Source organism: Podarcis erhardii (genome assembly GCF_964252035.2).
Source record: "Podarcis erhardii genome assembly, chromosome: 13".
Classification (NCBI taxonomy): domain Eukaryota; kingdom Metazoa; phylum Chordata; class Lepidosauria; order Squamata; family Lacertidae; genus Podarcis; species Podarcis erhardii.
In genome coordinates, this window is record NC_138502.1 from 54,116,784 (window position 1) to 54,143,165 (window position 26,382).

At 45.1% G+C, this 26,382-nt stretch overlaps 1 protein-coding gene and 1 long non-coding RNA gene across 3 annotated transcripts in view; one reads left to right on the forward strand and one right to left on the reverse strand.

The window, feature by feature from the left end:
- MYO1H (myosin IH) overlaps positions 1-22,720 on the reverse strand; it is a 78,167-nt gene extending 55,447 nt beyond the window's left edge. The window contains exon 1 of one of the 2 annotated variants that reach the window (XM_081836498.1): positions 22,440-22,720. In XM_081836498.1, the coding sequence (XP_081692624.1) occupies positions 22,440-22,565 (126 nt within the window). In that variant the 5' untranslated portion in view covers positions 22,566-22,720. Of the gene's footprint in view, positions 1-6,528; positions 6,687-22,439 lie in introns of those variants that run through there. The other variant, XM_081836499.1, reaches the window with a different exon arrangement.
- On the forward strand, positions 6,846-25,771 carry LOC309327357. The gene is made up of 3 exons (XR_014150516.1): positions 6,846-7,240; positions 8,394-8,479; positions 25,186-25,771. It is a non-coding gene; the product is annotated as an uncharacterized lncRNA (long non-coding RNA).
- The last annotated feature ends 611 nt before the right edge of the window (positions 25,772-26,382 follow it).

The following is a 26,382-nucleotide window of genomic DNA, read 5'->3' on the forward strand; positions in this document are numbered from 1 at the left end:
GATCGTCCTTCGCCATGAAAAGCACAGAGGTTGAGAGGGGAACCCAACCTATTCTCCCAAAGCAAAAGACAGTTCAAAAACATTCCTTTAAAACCCCAAAGCTTCCAACAGTTCCGCAGGCTTCACGGCTGCCATCTTGAAAAAGATTTGATGGCCGGGGGGCCTCTTTCCATTTCTATCAGGGTGGAGGGGAGAGAGAGAGAAAGAGACACCCTGTTATAAGAGTTTGATGGTAATCCTCTGAGAATTTTTTTTAAAACCTCTCTCCCGGGGGTGGGGAGGGGGAAGAAAGCCCTTCCCCGAAAGCGCTTATGAAGGACAACATTTTTGTGTCCCCCGAATAAAACGTTTTAATGTGCTACAATCCATTACACACACATCCCACCATTTCCTTTCAATAATTATTCATTAGAAAACATTTAACGTCGCTGCAAATTTCACACTGGGCAGTCTGTGGACAAAGGGCCAACGATGGCCCATTTAGGAGAGAGGCTGGAGGCCGCCTCTGCTAATCTGAGAAATGGGAGGGGGATGCCTGGGCTGGCCAGGCTGGACACAAGGGCCCCCGCCAAATTGTGCAGTTAACGGTCAAAGCCCCCCTGCCTACTTTGACACTCATTTAAAGATGACAGCGAACAATAGAGATTTGTTCCTGGCAACTCTTTCTTGTCAGGCTCAGGCAGGTCTACAGCAACTAAGCCGAGGACCGACCGGCTCGGCCGTCCTCTAGCTCAGGGCCGGGGGGGGGGGGGTTCCGTTAGACCTGCCATGTCAGGCCTCTTCCTCTGGGGCCTTCCCCCCCCCCCCAACTCAATGCGACAGGTGAAGAATGCACAGGTTAAGAGAGAGAGAGAATGGGAGCCCCAGGCAGAGCACGTCCGCTCTGTGGATGCTATGGCAAGGTGGGCCAGGTCAAGAGAACCTTCTTTGGGACAGGAATCCTGATGCTTTGAAACAGTGTGGGCTTTGTGATGGGTGGGAGGGAATCAAGGCATATTTCTTTCGGTCTCCCCTGCCCACCTCCCCCAGAACCCTCCAGTCGCTGTCATCTCAAGAAGACGGTGGAACTCCTGCTCATTTGGGGTGCAGAAACAATAGGCCAAGCCAGGGGCCAGGGGCCATTCAAATTTCAAGCAGGGAAACCAACAAAAAAAGTGGGTTTCTTGGGCTTCAGGAAGTTAGGGGGGTATGCAATTCCCTATCTGTGGATTGGTCAGCAGCAGAGAGAGAATCTTGTGGGGGTCAAAAGAGGCCGCAGGTACAAGGAGGGTCGTGGCTCAGAGCCACAGCCCCTGCTTTACTTGCCTCCCCCCCCCCCCAACATCTGAAGCAGGGCTGGGAATATTCCCCGTCTGAAAGAGGTGCTGCCAGTCCACGTAGGCAATGCTGAGCCAAGCGGATCAAGGCCCTAACTTTGAGACAAAGCAGCTTCCAATGACACAGTAGCTACAAACTGGAGATTCACCTGCTAAGGGTCAGGAGCAGCAGCAACAGGCTTTGAGCTCGCGTAACAGCCAAGAGACTCAACTGAAGCTTGTGTAGCGGCCACATGCTCATTGGGGAGGGGAGGGGCTTGGCATCACCTCTGCAGGATGTTCCCAAGTTCTGCAGCGAGGATGTCTTGGCATAAAGTGCAAGAGGTCAGGTCAGGTTTGGAGAAACAGAGTAGCATCCCTGCTTTTTACTTGTTGCAAAAATTAGCCTGGATTGCACAGGCTGGCTATTTCTAAATTCTGAGGTTACAGCGCATAGGACATCACCTGCGTGCGCAAATGGTATAATAGTATACATCACTGGAGTTATAACCAGGACTTTGTACGCACTTAAAAAAAAATAAAAAAACCCCACACTATTTCTGCAATCTGTATCTATAATGCAAGCCAAGTACCGTATATCTGTATGCAGTTGCTGCTTATACATAATTTAATCTGGTTCTGCAAACCAGATTTGAGAAGGAGAGGAAGCAAAATTTCTTTCCAAAATTTGTACCTTCCATTTCTGTACCACCACTTTCGAAAGTGGCAGACGACACAGTTAAAAAATAGCAAACACACAGTAAATAAGAATCAAATCAATATTTTGTTTAAAGCATAAATCAGTGTACAATTATAAAAACAGCTGGACTAAAAAAATAAAATAGGAACAGCTGCCTTTTGTTATAATTCAACAGCTAATTCAGCAGTGGAACATAACAAAGTAAAACAGCAGATTAAAATTAGAAAGTTACAGATAGGTAGCCGTGTTGGTCTGCCATAGTCAAAACAAAACAAATTCCTTCCAGTAGCACCTTAAAGACCAACTAAGTCAGTTCTTGGTATGAGCTTTCGTGTGCATGCACACTTCTTCAGATACCAATTCTTCAGGTATTCTTCAGATACCAATTCTTCAGGTATCTGAAGAAGTGTGCATGCACACGAAAGCTCATACCAAGAACTGACTTAGTTGGTCTTTAAGGTGCTACTGGAAGGAATTTGTTTTGTTTTAAAATTAGAAAGGTTGGCCTTCAGGCCATGTGTGACCCCCAAACTAGTAAGTGCCTCCTCTGTCAAGAGTGACCTGTGATCTGCTGCATCTGGCTGGGCAGAGAGGAAGCCGGAGAGAGAGAGAGAGAGAGAGGGAGAGGGAGGTTGCGCTCCCCACTTTGTATCCAGCCCTGCCTACCATCGGCTTCAGCTGTGCACCCAGTTGGCACAAGGCCTCTGGCAGATTCCACCTTTGGGAACGTGTACCTCAACAGAAAAAGAATTAAATCCCTCTTATAAAGAATTAAATCAAAACTACTGGTGAATAAAAGGCAGGAGAGTGATGCCCCCTTTCCCTGCCCCACAACTGGAAATTTTGCTTGGCTTAACTGATGCAGAATTAACCCTCAAGTCTTGCTCATAAATACAGATTTATCAACAAAGCTTTTGGAGGTGCTGCACTCTGGGGATTGTGCATGATGCTCTTTGTAATCAGCGCACTATACAGTTCTAAGAAACTGATGCTGCAATTACTTTTATTACTGGACAATACTGGACCAACCATCACATGCCAACCTGTATCAAAGGTCTGGTCATGAAGAGAAGCGCGGCCCCCCCTACAAGAGACCCTCCATCACCAAGAGGTCCCAGGCCCTGCAATGGAAGTTTACTGACGTGGAGCTGAGCAGGGGCTTAACATCTCCCATCAAGTAGAAGAGAACAGATGTCCCCGAGTCCTGGCAGAAAACAAGCACATGCATCCTAGTCTAATTGCGGGTAGGGGAAACCATCATAAATCCCAGCCCAGGCATCGAGGCAAGTTGAGAAAGCTGACATTTGTCTATTTATCCTACATCTTAGAGAAATAGCAGCACAACAAAATAGATCCACTTTTGCATTTCGTGACTAAATCATCCCATTAAACCTTTCTCAGCTGCAACTCAATTCAAGCTCAATTCAAACTTAGCCAAAATCTACACTGTCCCCAGAGCAGTTGCACAGAACATCTGCAACTTTAACTTACCCCTGCATCAGTCCAAATGCTTGTGGGGTCAGATGTCGTGTTTGCAGCCAAGACCAAAGTTCATCTAGGACCTAGATTCTGGTTCCAGCACCAGGACGGTAGGATACTGAACTGCCGGATTCCAGCATTACCTTGTGGGTTAAATGTGTGCTGAGTTGGCAGCCCATTGCTGATTCTCAACTTAACAGATAGTTGGGGGGGGGGGGCAAGGAACGGGACTTGCTGTACTTTGCATGCTCTCCTGGTTCCAAAAGTGCTGCACTCATTTTAACCCCAGGACAATGTTGTCAAGAGACTACCTGTCAAAAAGACAACGGTGCATCTGAAGAGCTGAGAAGCCTGTACCTTAGAGGAGAAAATGCATCTTAGCAGAAATTTTACAAAGTATCACTCTGCACATTCCCAATCAATCGTGACATCAGCCTTTTTGACCTGCCCAAGCCACGCTCTCAAATCCAGTATCACAGAGCAATGCAGTGACCCTCAACATAACAGCAACTTCCCTGGAGTTGATTGTGAGCTGAGCGGTTGCAAAGTCAAACCAGGGAAACAAACCCAAAGGAAGGACTTAGGACATAGGAAAGCAAAGGCACCAAGGCACCAAATGCAGCCTGGACACTCAGGTTCCACACACAGCATACTTTCAAAGCCCACGACTCTTGCCAAATAATCCCGAGAGGTGTGCCTTGTTAAGGGCACTGGGAATTTTAGCACTGTGAAGGATAAACTACAGTTCCCAAGATTCTTGGGAGGGGGAATATGCACTTTTGATGTGCTTTAAATGCATGGTGTGTTCAGCTTGGATTAAATCTGGGTCTGAGAACCTGCAGCCCCCCAGGTGCTGTTGGGCTTCAGGTCTCATCAGACCTGGCAAGAAGTTGGGAATGGAGGGCCTTGGAATCCAACCCCTGGGAGGTCACAGGAGACACAGGCACACATGACACACACATCTTGGAGCGAGAAGTTAGTGGGCACCCTCCCCTCCTAGCAAACTCTGAGAAATGGAGTTCTGTTTCATCACTTGTGATTTGCTGCCCTGGGCTCCTTTGGGAGGAAGATCAGGTTAATAAATAAACAAATCCATACAACGTTCGCAGCCCCTCAACCAAACAGCCCCCAAGATTCTTGGTGGGCAGTCAAATAGGCTTCCCTATGAGTTTGTTGGGTAGACACACTCTGGATGCTCCCCCATCTTCCATAGCTGCATGGTGGGCACTTCATTCCAGTGCAGAGCTTGGGCCACCTTCCCCTGCCCTCCTCGTTTTGCCCTTCTGCCCCTGTGAGCTGCTGGCCAGACACTGCACCTTTCCCAGGAAGACCAACCAACTAAAGTGCACCTCATAGCAGGAGAATGAAGTTAGTTGACATGTGACGGAACAAGGCCTTCTTAGGGACAGCCCCAGTGGGCTCCCTCTCTTCTAGCCCTCAAGCAAACCGTGAAGAGGGCTATTTAGTGCTTTACTTTTTGAACCCCGCTGCTACAAATAGGTTTCCTGTTGCCCCAGTTCTTGTAACCCCTCAGTTCTGTATTTTCTTGCATGATAAGCTATTGTGTGGGCTCTTGTAGCCCAAAGGCAAAATATAGCCAGGGCTATTTTTCTAGAAAAATAGGTGCAATGGCATCCACCTGAGAGGTGCCAGACCTGAGTTCCATCTGAAAAAAGCCCCAAATATAAGCCTAATACAGTGGTACCTCTAGTTACGAACTTAATTTGTTCTGGAGGTCCGTTCTTAAGCTGAAACCATTCTTATCCTGAGGCACGCTTTTGCTAATGGGGCCTCCGGCGCGCGAATCCCATTCACATCCTGGGGCAAAGTTTGCAACCAGGAGCAGCTACTTCCGGGTTAGTGGAGCTCATAACCCGAAGCGTTCGTAACCAGAGGTACCACTGTATAAGGGGCATTCCGCAGCACTGACCAATGCCCTAGCTACACCCGGCCCCTCATTTTCTCAGTTGCCCAACTTCAAGCCTAGGTGCATTGGGGGCAGTGAATCAAGACCCTCCAGCAGGAAGGTTAACCAGGGGGCCACGCCCGGCCCCCGGTTCAACGCAGGAGCAAGGCCATCGGGTGTCTAAGGGCTACCACAGCCTGTCCCAATGGGAGCAAATGCCTGACTAGGGAGCTGCCTTCTGTGCAATGCGACCATTTTGTAGGCCTCATTTTCTTTGATTAGCTAAAATTAAGTAGTTTGCATAACGGGACTCTTTCATGGGGCGGGGAGGGGAAGAGTTTCATTACTTCAACATCACAAGAAATGCAGAAGAACTTGGCTGGAGAGAAGTGTTTCCTTTGTTGCCCCGTTTTATTGGCCGAAGTGATGGCTAAGGTGGCCCCCCTCTGTCCAGTCCCTGGGGCGTCCGAATCCTCCTTCCCGGCAGTGGGGAGCTTATGGGGGCGCGGCAGCTCGGGAGAAGGTGGGGAGGGGTATTACTCAGAAGGGTGGTGGGAATGGGGGATTGGTGGGAATGGGGGATTGGCCTCCCCACCTTCTCACTATATAGAAGGGCCTGGTGACTTCTGTTTCAGCGTATCTGAAGAAGTGTGCATGCACACGAAAGCTCATACCTAGAACTAACTTAGTTGGTCTTTAAGGTGCTACTGGAAGGAATTTTGCAGTCGTTAAGAGTCGTCCACAGGCTCATCACAGCTATCTGCCAATCACCCATTCCCACCACCCTTCTGAGTAATACCCCTCCCCACCTTCTCACTATATAGAAGGGTCTGGAAACTTCTCTTGCAGTGTATCTGAAGAAGTGTGCATGCACACGAAAGCTCATACCAAGAACTGACTTAGTTGGTCTTTAAGGGGCTACTGGAAGGAATTTGTTTTGTTTTGACTATGGCAGAGCAACACGGCTACCTATCTGTAGATAAAGCAAATGGTTTCTTTAAAGCAGCGCTCCCAAGTTCCCTGGCAAGAAACCCCAAGCGCCTCCCCGCTCTCAGGCCGGCCTCTTTCTTGTACTGAAGGGGGTGAGAAAGTCCAGGACAGAGAGAAGTAATCTTCCCTTTCTTTTCTCCCGGCGGAGCTCCGCTTACCTCCTCGGCCTCCGGCACGCTGCCTCTCCTCCAAGGCGCAGCCACCGGCAGAGCCATTTTGGCGGGGCTCTTCGGGGGCCCCAGCCCCGCCACCCCTTTAAAGGCGCAGCTTCCCCCAAAGGGCGCTGGGAGTTGTAGTTTGTGGGGGGCGGAGAGGAGGAGACGGCGAACTGCGGCTCTGGGGAGGGAAGAGGGAGGCTCTCCTCGCAGCTCGCAGCACCCTCCACAAACTGCGGCTCCCAGAAACCTCTGGAGGAAGGCGGCCTGCCTGGCGCTTGAAAGGGGGGCAGCGGCAATGGCCTCGGTCCCCAGGGTGGTGGGGCAGGTGCGGCGGGGCCCTCTTGTGCTTAGGAGACGGGGCGCCTGCAGCTAAGGACACCCCGTGGAGCGCAATGAACCAACGGGGCTTAATGGCATGAGGAAGAATTGTCACTCCATTTCATAATCGCTTGGGTTGCAATTTCCATTAGAAACGGGGCTTCCTTCTGAGTAGACAAGCACCGGATCACACTCTGAACTGCTTTACAGTTGGTGGATGAGAGAACATAGACCTCAGATTCAGGGGCTCTGACTTGTTAAAGACAAGAAAACAGTTTGTGGGGGTCCTGTGAAATCACAGAAGCATCACCAGTTGGGTGGTACCTCCTCCCCCCTCCTGTATTTGACTGAGCCTGTGCTTTTTTCAGCAGCCAGCCAGGCAGCAATTAAACAGGTGAAGCTTTATCTATCACTTAACTCTGTGCCAAGCAAACCTCCTAGTGTATAATGTTAAAGGGGAATAAGCAGGTCTACTTTATTTGAATGAATGACATCCCTGTGCAGGACTTTTACTTTCTTACTTACTTTCTCCCCCCCCCCCCTTTCAATAATGTTATGGTGTAAAAGGCTCTAGTCTAGAGAACCACTTAATGCAAACATTGCTTTTACCAGACAAGCAACCACAACAGCGATGCCTCGTGTAATAAATAAGTGAACGAACAGGTTCTGTCCACCGCCGCTGCCACTTCATGGCTGACTGCATTAGGAAATGAGATTTTTATAACGGCCTGGCTGGAAGCAAACAAATGACCCAACCCTAGTTAGATTTACTGCTGCATCTTCCCCGTCATGATTATTATAAGCCCTGTTTGGCTGTGGAGAAGCAGGAAGGAGAATGAGCTTTGGGAATGGTGGGGTTTTAATAAGCGGTCTGGGGTGGGCACCCACACCTCACAGTGGGTTGGGAAATTTAAATATAATGGAACTTTAACAATGCAGTCCTATATATGTCTATTCAGAGGTAACCCCCACTGAGCACAATGGGACTTATCCCCAGGTAAGCATGCGTTGGAGTGCAGCCTAAGTAATTTGGCCATATTAAAGGGGTCCCAAGCATGGCCTCCTTTAGTTCTGTGCTCTTCACCCCAGTAACTAGAGCTCTGGTCGGAAGCTAGTTCTGGCCAAGGCCAGGTCTCCTGGCCACAAAGGCCACACTCCAAGTCTCTCCTTTCTCATGACAAAGATCACATTTCTGGGTGCACTAAATGACTCTGCCCTAGAACACCTGGCTGTTAAAAGAAGGAAGTTTGCAGACCTGAAGCCCTAATTTAAAGGCCAATAAAGCGAGATGAGAGCCGCAACCCCAGAGTTGGCCACGACTGGACCTAATGATCAGGGGTCCATTTACCTTTACTAGGAAGTGTGTTGGCCAAGGGCTTTTCCTCACTCTCCACCCCTGAAGACAGACATTCCCCCAACATGATGAATGTTTTCTTCTGAGCATGCGAGGCTCTACTGCTGTCCTTCCTTATTTCAAAAGGGAATTTGGCAATCTGGATTTATGTCTTAATTATCTCTCGTCACTGCATAATTATGTTTGTCGGCAGGAGTACCAGCAGCCGATATCTAGCCTGCCATGGTTCCTCCCCAGAAGTCCGCCCCTGGGTCTGATCTTGCGTGGCACCCAGACCTGGTGCGAAAGGTGAGTGTTGCTGAGCCTGTTCGGAGCAGTGACCAAAGTGCTATGAAATGAAACAAACATGCAAATGGCCAGTTGCCAAGAAAATCCAATACAGTCACATTTGACTTCAAAAGAAGAAACTTCCCCCAAATAAGTTGAAAGGCAAAGCCAGGAGCTCCTTGTCAGGAATGGCAAGGTTCCACTCCCTGGTTGCAAAGCTGGTTTGAAGGGAATCCTCTGGTGTGCCTCCTTCCTGGTTCTGGTGCCCACCCCCACCCCACCCCCGACACGTCCACTTTCATTTCCCACAATGCTCCAGAGCCATGCTAGGTCTGGGATACTGTGATGAATTAAAATGGCCAGGTGCCAGTTTGTGGCCCAGGGAGAAGGTGGGCCCTAGGGGTGATGGGGTGTCTGCAGCTGTTCTGAGAGATGACCTGCCCAGCTGGGGATCCTGCAGCAGGCTGGACCAGCTCCATACAAACGTGTTGCTGTTGCTCATACTGTAGTCTTATAATGCCACCAGAGTATATGGTGCTACACAAGGAATGAGATTCTAGGTTTCTGCCCCATGGAGCTCAAATTCCGCAGAGCTAAAATTCTACCAAGGTTGCAGGTCAGGACCATCCCAGACTTTGAGTTTTCAGGGCCCAGACTTGAGGCCGACCCCCCCTGGTGACGTCACAGGGGCAGGCCCCAGAGATGGAAAGTAATTGGGAGAGGGGAGCAGAGGACAGCAAATTCCTTCAGAGTGTCTGTACTGTAATTTGCAGTTGCTGGGCTGAAGCTTGCAAGCTGCATGCACAGCGCTCTTAATCATTTTTACCATGATCACTAAAGGCGTTCTCTCCTCCACCTGCCACCTGGAGGGGGCCAGGCAACCTGGAGACAGACCAGGAAAGGCAACCCTACACTCCAGGGAGAAAACAGGAAGTGGAGGCCGAACTGGGATGGAAGAGTTTCAGAGCTGTGATCCCTGGCTTTCTTGGACTTGGTTGCTTGAATGCCAGTAGCACATCACAACACTTGGGGTGGATGCTGGAACCTTATGGATGATGCCCTTTCTCCATCAACTCTGTGAGATAGCTGGCTGTTAAGTTCCCTTTTACAGGTGCACACCCACCTCCAGCAGTTATCGGATGGAAACAGAACCCACCAGCTGTAATACCCATAATATCAAGATATTGTTTCCTGCAGCCAGCGGGAGACGTTAATGGAGGCAACATCCTATCTGCTTATTGACTCTGCCATAGCCTGCTGTCTGTTGCTTTAAAAGGCAAGGGCTGCCTTTCTCTCTGGGTGAAAGGCAGAGCAGAAAGCAAATACTCTTTTCCTAATGCACTTTGTTCTCAGTTGTTCAAAAGATGCCTCCATAGCTGCAACATGGAATATGGCAACCTCTTGGTGCCTTATTGTTCATGGGCTGGAATCTGGGCACATGCGCACCACAGGCAAGATGCAGTCCACCCCCTCACTTAGAAAATGAACTCCGGCAGCTCCTGCCAACAAGAAAAAGAAGGCGGCAAAACCAGGGGTTTCAGGGTGCCAGAACTCTCTCAGGTAAACAGGAGCAAATGCAGAGGAGGCGCTGAGAGCATGGCCTGCCCAAGGTGCACCCACAGTCGAGGCAGCGGGAAACTCCATCTGCAGCCATGGAGCTGCGCGGCTGCCAAGAAGCGAAGCAAGCCCGGCCTAGGTCTGGACAGTTCTCCACCACGACAACCTTGCCCCATTGCTAAGATTACCTGGGCAGCCATCCCGAAGGCCGTTTCAAACAATGGTTCCAGCTAAGCCATTCAGAGCTCGCTTGGCGAGTTGCTTAGGATCCATCCAGCGTAGCCTCAACACGATGCCGTGAGTTATGAGAAGCGGCTCTTCCGTCCCAGTGGAGAAAGCTCAATAATTCATGCTGCATGTCAGTGGCTTTGCCCTTCGAGTCCCAGGGAGGTGAGTATTGGCTGCTTCTCCAGATAAGAGCGAGAAACCGGACCTTCCTAGAGATTATATTGCAGCCACAGCTGATCTTTGATTAGCCACAGGTACATTACAGGCTGAGCATGAAAATAAGCCAGAGATCACAAAAGGGATCGAGCTGAAAATGTCACTCTTCCCTCATGACACCCCCCTCCCTCCCATCGCCCACCACCCCAAATCACTGGAACCAATGGAGGCCAGTGTGCTTTTTGGAGCTCGGACGCCAAGGAAGCCCAACTAAGCAACAGCTTTCATGGTGAATAATGCATAGCTGGTGAGCAAAGTCACAGGATCTCTTGCCAAGTTGGGTCCAAGGCAGGCAGTGCTTAAAAATTAAAAGTGCAGAGAACTGGGCTAACAAATAAGACCAAGAAGTTAATGTTTAATGTGCTCAATAACTCATAAGACATGATAATTCTGACTCCTGCTTCTCATCTGGGGAAGTGAATTTACAAAAGGAATGTCTGCAAATCTTTTTTCACTCTTAAACTCAGATGATGCCCAATCCAATTTGTATTATCATGGACACAGACCAGCCTCTAAGTTACAGGCAATTACAAATGCAACTTGCAATTTACAGACCAGTAGAAGACTATTAGGAACTATCAGCACAGCAAAGGACTAGGATAGGCATGTGCTTTGTCACACATTCAGTGGATTGCTGCATTGCTAGCGTGCTTGGCAAAGAGATTTAATATTCCAGTTCCTAGTAATGCTTGCTGGTGCCCTGAATTTTGCCACTTTAGTAGTGATTTGTTTACAGCACCTGACAAAAGGACAGCGGCAAAATTATCTGATCTGCCTAGGAATTTAGTTAAAATGGGTGTAATACCTGAAAGCTGTTAAATGGAAGATAGAGCAAGCTTGTCTTTTCCTGCTCCAGAGGGCAGGATGGGGACCAATGGATGTTTCATGTTTTATTTTGTTGGAAGGCGCCCAGAGTGGCTGGAGCAACATATAAATAAATTGTTGTTATTGTTATTGTTAAAATGGCAAGAAACATGATTCCAACTAAACATCAGGAAGATCTTACTAAGAGTGGAATGGTCTCCTTCAAGAGGTTGTAGACTCTCCTTCCTTGCATTGCAGGGATTGGACTAGATCCCAATCAGGATCCCTTCCAACTCTATGAGTCTACAAATTTTCTATGATTCTACAATTCTATGACTCTACAAATTTTCAGGTGTAAATAGTACAGAGGGAGTCCAATTTTGATTCAGAAAACTGTCAAACAGCTCTTACTGTCAGAAAGTTCTTCCTGATGTTTAGTCTGAATCCCCTTTCTTGTAACTTGAAGCCATGGGTTCAAGTCCTAAACTCCAGAGCAGGAGAAAACAAGCTTGCTCCATCTTCCATGTGACAGCTCTTGAGATATCTGAAGATGGCTATCATATCTCTTCTCAGTCTCCTCTTTTCTAGGATAAACATCAGCAGCTCCTTCAACTGATCCTCTGTACACCTTCCAGCTTATCAACATCTTTCTTAAATTGTGGTGCCTAGAATCATGGGTATAGCCAAGATTTTTGTTAGGGGGGCAGGCTTTTGTTTGGGGGGTGCAGAACCTCAGATTTGTATTGATTTGTATTGATTTAGGGGGGCAGCTGCCCCCCTACCCCTCCTTGGCTATGCCCATGCCCAGAATTGGACACTGTATTCCCGGTGTGGTCTGACCAAGGCAGAAGAGAGTGGGACTATTACTTCCCTTGACCTGGACACTAGACTTCTGTTGATGCAGCCTAGAATAGCATTAGCTTTTTCTGCATCTTCATCACACTGTTGACTCATGTTAAGCTTGTGGTCCACCAAGACCTCCGGATCTTTTTCATATGTACTGCTAGTAAGCCAGGTGTACCACATCCTATATTTGTTTATCTGGTTCTTCCTGCCTAAATGCAGAACCTTACATTTGTCCCTATTGAAATTCATTTTGTTAGCTTGCGCCCAGTTCTCCAATTTGTTGAGGTCATTTTGAATTTGAAATCTGTCTTCTGTGGCATTAGCTCCCCCTCCCAGTTTGGTGTCATCTGCAAATTGGATAAACATCCCCTCAATTCCTTCATCCAAGTCGTTTATAAAGTCGTTGAACAACAGTGGGCCCAGAACAGAGCCCTGCATCACCCCATTTATTACTTTTTTCCTGGATGATGAGGAACCAATAATGAGTACTCTTTGGGTTTGGTCAGTCAACCTGCTACAAATCCACCTGTTACCTCATTCAACCCACATTTTACCAGCTTCCTCACAAGAATATCATGGGGAACTTTGTCAAAAGCCTTGCTGAAATCAAGATATACTTCATCCACAGCATTCCCCAGATCCACCAAGCTTGTGATTCCATCAAAGAAATAAATTAGATTTGTCTGGCATGACTTGCTTTTGAGAAACTTGTGTTGGGTCATAGTAATCCCAGCATCCTTTCTAAGTGCTCACAGACCAACTGTTGGATTATCTGTTCTAGGATCATTCCTGGTACAGGCAATCCTCACTGAAGTCCACTCCACCCCATTCCACCCCACCCTGCCTAGTTCCACCCCTTTTTGTGACATTTTTATGACGGTTTGGCGCTACTTCTGGGTTTGGCACTGTGCAAACGTATGTAATTGTGCACCATTCAGATGTGCCTAAATTGGTTGTTGCCTGTATTGATATCAAATTCACCAGTTGGCCTGCTGCCTGCTTCTAGACCAATTCTCACACACACCCTGGCTCCGGCTTTGGTCCGCCTAACCACTGACCAGTTGACCCACCCATTTGCCCTCTGACACAGAGCAACTTCCTTTCTTAATATTAATAATAATAATTTATTATTTATACCCCACCCATTATTTATACCCACACTCAGGGGTCATGATGGTCCTTGCCTGGCTACTTCAACAGCGGGATCCTCCATTAGATTGTAACCCATGCTGGGTCCAGGAATTAGAAGGGGCTCAGGCACACAGCCTACCCCACCCCCCACAAGCATCACAACAATATGTTCAATCCAGCTCTGGGTGATTCCTCAGAAGTAAGTTGCAGTGTGGTTCATCTGACTGCATAGTCTTAAATTCCTCAACATGCACCTGCAATTCCATGCATGTCTACATAGTGTGCAGTTAGTGATGGGGAAGAAATTAAACTCAGTTCACATTTCAAGATGGACTTACTTAATTTGCACTGTCCACCCACCCTTCAAACTCTGCACATCTCCAGGTAAGTAAAGTGTACCAGAATGTACATAGAATCTTAGAGTTGGAAGGGACCCCGAGGGTCATCCAGTCCAACCCCTGCAATGCAGGAATCTCAGCTAAAGTATCCATGACACATGGCCATCCAACCTCTGTTTAAAAACCTCCAAGGAAGGAGAGCCCACAAACTCTCATGGGAGTCTGTTCCACTACCAAACAGCTCTTACTGTCAGAAGGTTTTCCCTGATGCTTAGTTGGAATCTCCTTTCTTGCAACTTGAAGCCATTGGTATGAGCCCTACCCTCCAGAGCAGGAGAAAACAAGCATGCTCCCTCCTCCGTGAGACAGCCCTTGAGATATTTGAAGATGGCTATCAAATCTCCTCTCCGTCTCTTCTTTTCCAGGCTCAACATACCCAGCTCCTTCAAGCACTCCTCATAAGCAGGGGTGGAGGAAGAGGGGGCGGGCCGCCCCAGGTGTCACCACTGAGGGGGGTGACAAAATGCTGGGCGGCACTCGCCGTGGGGCTTGCACCCATGCCTGAGCTATGCATCTCTCCTGAGCGAGATGTGGTGGCTTTGGTGCACCACTGCCCAAATGGTCCACCCACTGCCTCCCCCCGCCCCAGCTGTAGGGCGGCTGAATGTGTTTTTTTTAATAAGATTTTTATTGATTTTACAGAATAAGAAAAAAAACAAAAAAATAAAATACAAGAGTTTCATAAATCATATTTCTTTTACAGAATCTTTTGGACTTCCCCACATCTTCCCGAATCTGCATTATTTATAATACCAACTTCAGCATTTTATTATCTTATTTCGTCACTTATTGTATCTTTCATTTTGTCATGTTACCCATTTCAGTATATTTGTAACCCAATGTTCATAATACAAAGTCTTCAGCTATTTGTTATCTTATTTCGTTACTTATTGTATCTTTCAATTCATCGTGTTACCAAAGTCAGAGTTATTATAACCATGATCTTATGTATTGTGATTAAAACATAATGCAATAAAATTTTTTCTTAATTTCACCTCTATCTTCTTGTGCCTTAGTTTTCATTTCACCTGATTACCATTGCTGGGGCTAGTATTTCCTAAAAAGTGCATTTTCTTAACATTCATACAACTTATAATATTTTTGCAAATAGTCCTTAAATTTTTTCCAGTCCTCTTCCATTGTTTCTTCTCCCAAGTCTTGGATTCTGCCAGTCATTTCAGCCAGTTCCATATAGTCCATCAACTGCGTCTGCCATTCCTCCAGTGTGGGTAAATCTTGTGTCTTCCAACACTTTGCGATGAGAATTCTTGCTGCTGTTGTAGCATACATAAAAAAGGTTCTATCCTTCTTTAACACATTCTGGTCTACAATGCCCAGAAGGAAGGCCTCCGGTTTCTTAGGCAAGGTATATCTGAATACCTTTTTTAACTCATTATAGATCATTTCCCAAAAGGCCTTCACTTTCGGACATGTCCACCAGAGATGAAAGAACGTCCCTTCCGCCTCTTTACACTTCCAACACTTATTATCAGACAGGTGATATATCTTAGCAAGCTTGACTGGGGTCATGTACCACCGGTATATCATTTTCATAATATTTTCTTTCAGGGCACTACATGCCGTGAATTTCAATCCGGTGGTCCATAGCCTTTCCCAGTCCTCAAACTTAATGTTATGTCCAATATCCTGTGCCCACTTTATCATGGCGGATTTGACTGTCTCATCCTGTGTATTCCATTTAAGCAGCAAGTTATACATTCTTGAAAGTAATTTGTCTTTAGGTTCTAACAATTCTGTCTCTAATTTCGATTTTTCCACCTGAAACCCAACCTTTTTATCTGTTTTGAAAATTTCCCGAATTTGAGCATAATGCAACCAGTCTCGCACCTTGCTTTTTACACTTTCAAAACTCTGCAGCTTCCAATTGTCACCATCTTTTTCAATTAATTCCCAATATTTTGGCCAGTAGGCCTCCATGTTAAGTCTCTTATGTGCCTTGGCCTCCGCCGGTGAAAGCCACCTTGGTGTTTTGCTCTCCAATAAGTCTTTATATTTTGTCCAGACCATAAAAATTGCTCTTCTAACAATATGGTTTTTGAACATTTTATGAACTTTAACCTTGTCATACCACAAATACGCATGCCACCCAAAAGCATTATCAAACCCTTCCAGATCTAGGACATCAGTGTTCTCTAACAAAAACCAATCTTTCATCCAGCAGAAGGCTGTAGATTCATAGTATAACCTCAAGTCTGGCAGGGCAAATCCCCCCCTTTCTTTCGCATCTGTTAATATTTTAAACTTAATTCGGGGCTTTTTGCCCTGCCAAACGAACTTAGAGATATCCTTCTGCCACTTTCCAAAACATACCACTTTGTCCACAATCTGCAGGGTCTGAAACAAAAATAACATTTTCGGCAAAACATTCATCTTTATAGCTGCTATTCGGCCTAACAAGGAAAGTTTTAGTCTTGTCCAGATTTCCAAATCCCTTTTAATTTCTGACCAACATTTCTCATAGTTGTCCTTAAACAAATTCAAGTTTTTAGAAGTCAGGTACACCCCTAGGTATTTTACCTTTTTAACCACATTTAATCCTGTCTCTTTCAAAAACTCATCTGCTTCTGTAGACGTTAGGTTCTTTGCTAAGACCTTAGTCTTTTGCTTATTCAGCTTAAATCCCGCCACCCGACCATAATCAGAAATTAAATCCAAAACTCTTTTTGTGCTAGGAACTGGCTCCTGTAAAGTTAATACCAAATCATCTGCGAATGCTTTCAATTTATATTGTTTTACTCCAACCTCAATGCCCCGAACTGACCGGTCTCTTCTAATCATGTTCAAAAGCACCTCCAGGACCGAGATAAACAATAATGGGGATAGAGGGCACCCTTGTCGTGTCCCTTTTTCAATATTGAATTCCTCCGTCACCACATTGTTTACTATCAATTTAGCTTTTTGATCTGAATATATTGCTTCTATACCATTTTCAAACCCCCGTCCCACTCCCATCCCTTCCAAATTTTTCTTCATGAACATCCAAGAAATGTTGTCAAAGGCTTTCTCCGCATCAATAAAAATTAACACCGCTCTAGTGTTAATATTTGTTTGTAAGAGTTCCAAAATGTCAATAATGTTTCTCGTGTTGTCAAACAAATGCCTACCCGGGAGAAAACCTGCTTGGTCTTTATGGATCACTTCGTTCAATACTTTTTTAAATCTATTAGCCAAGATATCTGCAAAAATTTTGTAATCCACATTTAGGAGTGAGATGGGACGGTAGTTCTTAAGTTGAGTCTTTTCAGTTTCTGTTTTAGGAATCAATGTGATGAAAGCTTCTTTCCACGTTTCTGGTGCCTTCTTACCCTCCATGATCTGGTTACATACCTCCGTCAAGGGTTGTATCAAATAGTCCTTCAAAACCTTATAATATTTGGAGGTAAGTCCATCAGGGCCTGGAGATTTGCCTAATTGGAGGTTCTGTATGGCACTCTCGATTTCCTGCTGTGAAACTTTAACATTCAGGATTGTTCTCATTTCCTGGGAAATTTTTTGTAATCCGTTAATTTTAATAAATTGATCCATCTCAGATTCTTTCTGCGGCCCTTGTGCATAAAGATCTTTGAAATATCTCTGGAAACATTTCCTAATTTCTTCAGGCTTCTGAACCATTCTCCCTTCAATCTCTAGATTTGTGACTGTATTTAGTTTTTGTCTTTTTTTCAACTGCCATGCTAGCAGCTTCCCACACTTGTTAGCTGATTCGAAAGATCTTTGTCTCATTTGTTTAATTTTCCACTCCACTTCTTGGTTTATCAGTTTCATATATTGGGCCTGGAAAAATTTCACTTCTCTCAGCACTTCCTTAGACTTGGGCCTGGATCTTAATTTCCTTTCACCTTCACTTATTCTCTCCAGTATCTTCTGCTTCTTTTCATTCCAGAGTCTTCTCTTTACGGTGTTTTGTTGTATTAGAAACCCTCTCATGACCGCTTTACTTGCGTCCCAGATTGTTCTTTTTTCCACCGTAGTGTTTAGATTTATCTCAAAGTAGTCTTTCAAAGTTTTTTGGGCCTTCTTCACAATCTCCTGATCTCTAAATAAAGTGTCATTCATTTTCCATCGGAAGGATCCGGTTATGTTTAGTCTCAGTTCCATTTTCAAAGCATTATGGTCGGAGCAAGTTTTTGGGCAAATTTCCACTTTTCTAGTTTTAGGTGCCAGTCCTTTAGTTGTCCATATTTGGTCGATTCGTGTCCATGACAGATGAGCTTCAGAAAAGAAAGTTCCTTCTTTTCCTAGGGGGTTCTTGACTCTCCATATATCAATCAAATCCATATTGTCTGTCATTTCAAAAAAAGTTTTAGGTAGTCTGCCTTCTTTTGTTATATTTGCACTCTGCGACTTATCCATATTTACAGAGACGACCCCATTCATATCTCCCAACATAATAATGTTGTTATAGTCTAGATAGTCCAGTAAAGTCTCATGCAGCTTCTTAAAAAATTCCGATTTTCCATCATTTGGTGCGTAGATTCCTAATATCAACAATTTTTCTCCATGTGTGTAAATTTCAATAGCCAAGATTCTGCCTTGTTCATCTTTAAATAGAAATTTCGGTGACAGGCTCTCCTTTGCATATATCACTACTCCTCTTTTCTTAACTCTGTCCGAAGAGATAAATTCTTGGCCTAGCCTTTTGTTAATTAGCACTTTCCGATGGAGCCTTGTCACATGTGTTTCTTGCAGGCAAATAATGTCCAATTGTTCTTTCTTCAAAATGTGAAATACTTTCCTTCTTTTTTCTGGAGAATTTCCGCCATTTATATTCCAGCTGAGAAGTTGCAGAGACATCCTGAATCAGTTTATAGGCCTTACAATGGGGTGTCTAGTTCCCCCGTTCCCGGCGGTGGCAGTGATGGTCCAGCTCCAGGCTGTTTGGTTTCTGGTAGTGGAGGTGGCCAAGACGCAACTGCTCCTTTCTGGAGGTCTTCCCCGTTGTCGTGAAGAAACTTCTGCTGGTCCTCTGGTGTTCTGATTCTTATTTTCCTTCCTTTATAACTAAATGATAGTCCTTGCGGGAACTCCCACCTATATGGGATTGTGTTGTTTCTCAACAGCTTTGCCAGTTCTATGTATGAGGCTCTAAGATCCAATAACAATTTGGGTATATCTCTGTAAATTTCAGCCTTTTTGCCTTCTATCTCTAGAGATTTTTTGAAATGTAGGCCTAGTATCTTGTCTCTTTCTTCTCTTGATCTCAAAATAACCAAACAGTCTCTGGACTTGTCTTTCTTCACCGATCTGCCCAGTCTAAATGCAGTCACAATTTTAAAATCTTTATCCTCTTCTATTCCCCAAAATTTGGAGAATAAAAGTGTCAAGAATCCCTCCAAGTTGCCTTCCTCCAATTCTGGGACAGCTCTCAACCTAAGGTTATTCTCCTTGTTTCTCAATTCCACCATCGACAGGTAGGCCTGTTGTTCCCCTACCTGTCTTTGCAGAGGCTTGATTTCACCTTTAATCTCATCAACTTTTTTACTTGCTTGCTCCGCTTTTTGATAGGCTTCCACAGCTAATTTATGATTTTCAGCTGTAGCTCCTTGTAAATTCTCAATTGCCTGTGTATTCTGAGAGACCTTTTCAGATAATGCACCAATAGTAGATGTTGCTTGGTCTATTTTTAATGATTGATTGTCCACTTTTTGATTTAGAATTGCTAATTGTTCTAAAATTTGTTTCAAAACTGTGTCAGATCCTCCTGTTGCCATGTCCTCTTCAGCAGGCTGTTCGGCCTCCACCTCCTGTGCTGTCAGGACGGTTGGAACAGATGATCTACGATGATGAGCTAAAGTTGTTTGGACAAGTTGCACAGGCTTCCTTTCTTTTTCTTTTTCTTTTTCTCTTTCTTTAGCTTTGGCTGCTCTTGTTTTCCCTGTGCCACTCATTCCACACCTGCCTCTTGTTCAAGGTCAAGTTATCCTTTATTCCATGAGAAAGCAGGTCCAGAGTACAAACAATTAAACCACAAAAATTCCAAACAAAGTATGTTTCCCAGGCCTCTGTAACTCCACAATCCTCTAGGGGGAGTATCTTAAAATTTCAGGGAAGGAGAGAATTTTTCCGTCATTTAAAGTTTCTGTGATCTCTTTTTTTAATTTGTAATTCCAAGACAAAAGGAAGGTTCGCAGAGTCCTCTACTTTTTAAACTAAAGCCACTAGGAGCCAGAGTGGTAGTTGCAACAGTGTTTTAAACATTTAAAGTCTCAATATATGTAGCGACTTAAAATCTTGTTACTATAGTCCGCAGTTTGACAGCTCAGTTGCGCACTGACAGCCCGACGACTTGCGTTCTTAGAACAAAGTCCCAAATACAAGTCCCATAGGCAAAAATAAGATCTCTCTTGGTCTTTTAAATAAGAGGACTGTAAATTCTGTAAATGCACAATAGTTCCACTTTACAAAGTTCCCATTAAACGCCTCAGCGCTTCTCTGTATCTATGCTTTGATCTTGTAAGCAGTATCGGGAGACGGACTTCCTTTTACTCGTCTCCCGTTTTCAAACCCGGAAAAGAGATATTTTGAGTCCAAATTGTAGTTCACTTTACTCACGGGTATGTTGCTTGCCAAATTGATGTTCACAGGAAGAAAGGTCGGCGCTCATCAGCAGCAGCCGCGCGGCTTCGCCTCCCGCAGAAAGAGCGATGAACTCACAGCGCCGCTCCCCCTTTCGCGCTCCGGAGCCCCTTACGGGGTCCCTTCAACACTTCTGGGGGAGTTCCTGGCGCCCGCCGAGTCCCACGGCCACGGGCTCCCTCTGCCCGTGGTTTTTCCTAACGGGTCGTCGCTATGCCGCAGCGAACGACCCTTTCCTGCGGAGCCCCTCTTCAGAAAGTGAAGAGGACCGCCATCGCTGTTTCGCGCCGCCTCCGGAAGTCCGTAGGGCGGCTGAATGGGAGGAGGCAGGCAGACTCCTCGGAGGCCCCACGGAGCCCCAGCTGGCCCCGCCCCCGTGGGCAGCTGGTCCCTCCTTCAGGCACAGGGCACGCACACTGGCTTGCTCCACTGCTACTCATAAGGCTTGGTTGATCCCTTGATCCTCTTGCTTGCCCTCCTCTGCACACTATCCAGCTTGTCAACATCCTTCTTACATTGTGGTGCCCAGAACTGGACACAGTGTTCCAGGTGTGGTCTGGAATAGAGTGGGACTATGACTTCCCTTGGTCTAGACACTAGCCTTCTGTTGCTGCAGCCTAGAATAGCATTAGCTTTTTTTGCTGCTTCCTCACATGGTTGACTCATGTTCAGCTTGTGGTCCACTAAGACCCCAATATTCTTTTCACATGTACTGCTAGTAAGCCAGTGTAAAGGGCACACATGGTGTAAATGCATATATAAGTGAAGATAACATACAAAAATTATAGGAGGAGGAACTGTTTTGCAAAGATGTGTATAGTAGGCAAAATTGCAGGAGAAAACTGCACTAAAGTGCTAGTGAATTTCATGAGGAATATTTTTAAAAACATTTGCAAACCAATGTGGAGAACTAAACAGATGACTACAAAAATGAGAAGCTGAGGAGGGTTTCCCTCAAAAGATAACCCCTACCTGCAAACAACCCCCCTAAAATCATACAGCAGCAACACCTCAACAATGACCCCAAATTGTTTTTTAAAAGAGAAATTTAAAAAATAAGTGGAAGAGGCAGGGTGCCTTGTTGGGCTCCAGGGGGGATGATTTCTCAGAGATTTGCAGTGCCCATGGGCACATGTTGGGAACCCCTGTTTTTTATGTATTTGATTTTTATTTTCCTGGAGGCCCCCCGAAAGACATTATGAAAACCTGTATTCCCACACATAAACAACTAACAGCAGTATACATCTGTAAAACACATTCTTATTAAGTGATCCACAAGTTAATGTAAACCTTTGGGACTGGTCTTTGGTTTTCTGGAGAATTTCTGAACAAAATAAAGCTCCCCCTTTCTCCCGCCAAGGTGTCCCTTTGTGCTTTCTTCCTCTAGCTGGTCTTAACTTGTGGATCAATCTTCCCATAAGGGCAAGAGGCTATCCTCTTTTGTGCCAGGGATTCAGGGTTGCACCTTTTAAGTCATTCCGGAATGCAGCTATAACCATTTATGCTGCCACTAAGAGAAATCCCAGTTAGTGCTTTATCCACCTAGTCCTGATTCTCATTTAAATACAGATTCAGTAATGCAAGGGCTGCAGACATGCTGTTGAGTAATTTTACTTAATTCATTACTATCTAGATGGCTTCCCCTTTCCTCAATTTAATCCCCACAACAACCCTGCAAGGTAGGTCAGGCTTAGAGGCAGTGAGTGGCCCCCAAGGCTACCCAGTGAGCTTCATGGCCAAGTGAGGATTTGAACCCTGGTCCCTGCCAGGTTTTAGTCTGACACTCTAGTCTAACCGCTACACAGCACTAGCTCTATTTCATTAAACCCTGAGTAAAATACTTGTTGACACTTTAAACACTTGCTCATTAAACACTTGTTCCCCCCAATCTGCCACCTTCGGACATGCCCACCACAAGTGCCTATAGCTGCCTCTCTCCCAGCCCCTCGCCAGGACACAGAGCCCCCATTCTAAGGCTTCACAGCTTGTACTTTTGCTCTTGGGAGGCTGGGGTTCTTAGAAGCCAGATGCCTAAGGAAAGTGCTTCAGACCCCACGCCTGATCCTGTTTTCTGCCATGCTCCCTTTAGGGCGATGGGCCAAGCGCCACTCTGGAACCTGCAGCATTTTTCAGGCAAATGCTCTAATTATTCCTATTGCATTTTACAGCCTGCGTTCAGCTCCATGCCATCCTACCTCCATGCAGAGAGATCTCCGACCCGTTATTCTTTCCAGGAGTTCGGATTCCTGCCTTGCTCTGACATGATGAATGACTTTTGAGCAATCTGATACGTGCCGTGCCCCTCCGTCTTGCACACCCATTCCATTGCCAGTTGTCTTAAATGACCAGATCTGAACGGCATTGTTTGCAGTCAGACAAAATGGAAAGAGGAATTCCTTACCACATGCCTGGATGTCTCTTGTTCGAATTTAATTGAATTCTTGCTTGTGCTAAAACAGCCATCAATTATTCAAGGCCACATTCATTAATTCTAAATATTACAAGCAATAAGTGGGGTGTTATTGCACCGTTAAGGATTCAGGCAGATAAATGCACCTGCTTGTTGCATTTTAATCCTGCATACTTGATCAGTCATCAAGCCTGGAAAGGATTTAGCCTGCTGCAGCTCACGAGAGATGGGAAATAGATATTTATTTTACAGAGAGCTAGTTACCAATCTAGTCAACAGTGTGATGCAGCAGCAAAAAAGAGAGAAATGAATGCTGTTCTAGAGTGCAACAACAGAAGAATATAATGTTCAGATCAAGGGAAATAATAGTATATCTTCTGCCTTGGTCAGACCCCACCTAGAACAACACTGTGTTCAGTTCAAGGAGGGCATTGGCAATCTGGAAGGTGTGTAGAGGATGGCAACCAAGATGATCCAGGGTTTGGAAACCAAGGTGGAATCTACACACATATAAAAAGCGTTCTGAAAATGCTTTTTTAAAACCATTTTTTAAAAATACATTGAATTTTCCATAAGGCTCACCATCACCATCCAGTGTCACACTTAAAACATTTTATTTCATAGAATCATAGAGTTGGAAGAGACCACAAGGGCCATCGAGTCCAACCCCCTGCCAAGCAGGATTTGCAGCTGTATAGCTGAGTTCCAAGCCTTAAGAGGAACAGCTGAGGGAGCTGAGGATGTTTAGCCTGGAGTTTGGAGAAGAGGAGACTGAGAGGAGATACGATGGCCATCTTCAAATATCTCAAAGGCTGTTACACAGAAGATGGAGCAAACTTGTTTTCTCCTGCTCTGGTGGGTGGGACTCAAACCAATGGCTTCAAGTTACAAGAAAGGAGATTCCGACTAAACATCAGAAAAAACTTTCTGCCAGTAAGATTGGTTTGACAGTGGAACTGTTTCCTTCAGCAGGTTGTGGGCTCTCCTTCCTTGGAGTTTTTTAAGAAGAAGTTGGATGGCCGTCTGTCATGAATGCTTTAGTTGAGATTCCTGCATCGCAGGGGGTTGCACTCAGCACTTTTTTTCTTTAAAAAAAATGTTGAGGGGTACTCTCATTTTGACTCAAGAAGATCACCATTTTATTGTTCAAATCGGAAAAAATAAATACAGTAAATAGACAAAAGTAAAAAGATTCACAAAATATTTAGGGGGTCTGTGTACCCCCAGGAAAAAAGCACTAGCTGCACTAAATGGACCTCAGGGTCCCTTCCACCTCTACAATTCTATGATTCTATTATCACTAGCATTTCTTAAAAGAGTAAATAAAACACACGGAGTTCCCATTGGTAAGAGGGGAAATCTTCTTTACTTACGGTGTTTTCATCTTTATGAGGTCGGCTGCCTTGTGCATTTTTCCTGACTATCTGTTAGTCTCAGCCCTATCCTCTGCTGATGGGGGGCCTGCAAGGTATACACAAGACTGACTTAGTGACACGAGAGCATCCTCAGAAGACAATGTCCACCACAAACACCCACCTCTGTGCTAGAATGCCGGCTTTCCTAAATACTAATTCAACAAGCACATTAAATCTTTTTTTTTAAAATGTTTATTAAAGTTTTCAAGGTTAATACATTATAACAGAAAGGAGAAGAAAAAACAGAAATACAAAAATACAAAAATAAAAAACAATTTAAAAACAAAGAAAAACAAAAATAACACATATAAATTCCATTTACATATTTTCTTTTACCTTACTTTCCAGACCTCCTCACACCTCCCTTTCTTATATTCCAATTCAAATTGTTTGTTCAGCAAATGCTCACCATTAGGTCTTTTACTTATTTCAAATCCTTATTTTCTATCTCTTAAGCATTACAGCTGAAAACCACTTAGTTACTTTCCAACATCACTCTAGCATTCCTTAATTTTACAGTGTTTCTGCAAATAGTCTTTAAACTTCTTCCAGTCTTCTTCCACCGACTCTTTTCCCTGGTCTCGGATTCTGCCGGTCATTTCTGCCAATCCCATGTAATCGATCATCTTCATCTGCCATTCTTCCAGAGTGGGTAGATCTTGTGACTTCCAATATTTTGCGATGAGTATTCTTGCTGTTGTTGTCGCATACAAAAAGAAAGTTCTATCCTTCTTTGACACCAATTGGCCGACCATGCCTAGGAGAAAGGCCTCTGGTTTCTTCAAGAAGGTATACTTAAATACCTTTTTCATTTCATTATAAATCATTTCCCAAAAAGCCTTAATCCTTGGGCACGTCCACCAAAGGTGAAAGAATGTCCCTTCATTCTCTTTACATTTCTAACATTTATTGTCCGGCAAATGATAGATTTTTGCAAGCTTGACTGGGGTCATGTACCACCTGTAAATCATTTTCATAATATTCTCTCTTAAGGCATTACATGCCGTAAATTGAAATTTACAAGCACATTAAATCTTATCAAGTCTGCAAGTTAGTATTGTAATTAATGAAAATCTGCCCTTATTCCCTTATGGGGGAATAAGAGCCCTTATAGAGTCTTTTGCAGGTTCTCCATCGGTCGGAGAAAATAACAGGCCAACCAGAGAATATTGAGAAGCAAAGCAGCTGAAAAGCCTGCATCCAGCATCCAGCAACAGGATGCTCCCCTCACACGCAGGAAAGGAGGAGGACCCCGAACAAAGGTGTGCCTGCCCTTATATAGACATTTTTAATTGCCTGCCCTGGAGTCCAAGACCACCCTCAGAAACATCATACCTACATCACAGAAAGGGTGTAGCTCAAGAGAAATCTGAGTTCGTTGTTTACCTCCTGTCTGGCAGGTTACCTGTTAATGGTTACTTGATTGGATACCCTGGGGAGCCTGGCCAGTCTTTTGTAATGATAAATACTTAGTTTCTGAGCCAGGTCACAGGCTCACCCTATTCATACACAGACATACCCTTAAGACAGGATTTGTGAATGAAAAGACAATGGAGAGGCTTTTCCATTTTCCTTGACCTTGCAGAGAAATCATTTGGTCAGTTTGGGAGTCAAAATGGTTTCCAGGCTGTTTTCCTGTGCTGCTTCAGACATGTGGTTCATATATTTATGTACGTGTTTGCTTGGTACATTTATGAACATTTATTATATATAGACCTTAGTTTTTTTATTTCAGTATAAACCGTTGGAACTGGTCTTTGATTTTCTGGAGAAATTGTAAACGAATCCAGTTATCATTACTGCTGTAAGGGGGTACGATTAGCTCTTTACATTGCTGCCCCCCAAATATACTCCTCAAATATACTTAGAAGAGACAGCTTATGTTACAACCTGCGATTGTGGGAAACCAGAGCTTAGACTTCCCATTTGGGGTTTTTAATGTTGCAATTCTTAACACACTTTGCGGAGAGGGGGAACCTGCTTTCCAATACTCATGCATCGAAATGAGCCCACATCTGGAGAGGATTTCATCAGAGCCACCCAGGCTGGCCTTTGCTGTGGGAGAGCATCCTTGGGGGCTGAGGAGAAGCCCCTGTGGCCTGCGAATCTCCTTGGAGGGACTCTGGAGAGGAAGAGCAGAAAGAGATGTAACGCCATGCAATCCTGTTTCTTTGGCTTGCGTCTGCTTGCAGCATCTGTTCCAGATCAGGACTCTGTACCTTTCTGCCTCCCTTCTGACATGCCCCTCCTGAAGAATGTGGCAGCCCAACATCAGCTGAGGTCGTTGCCCCTGTTATTCTGGCCATAATTTCC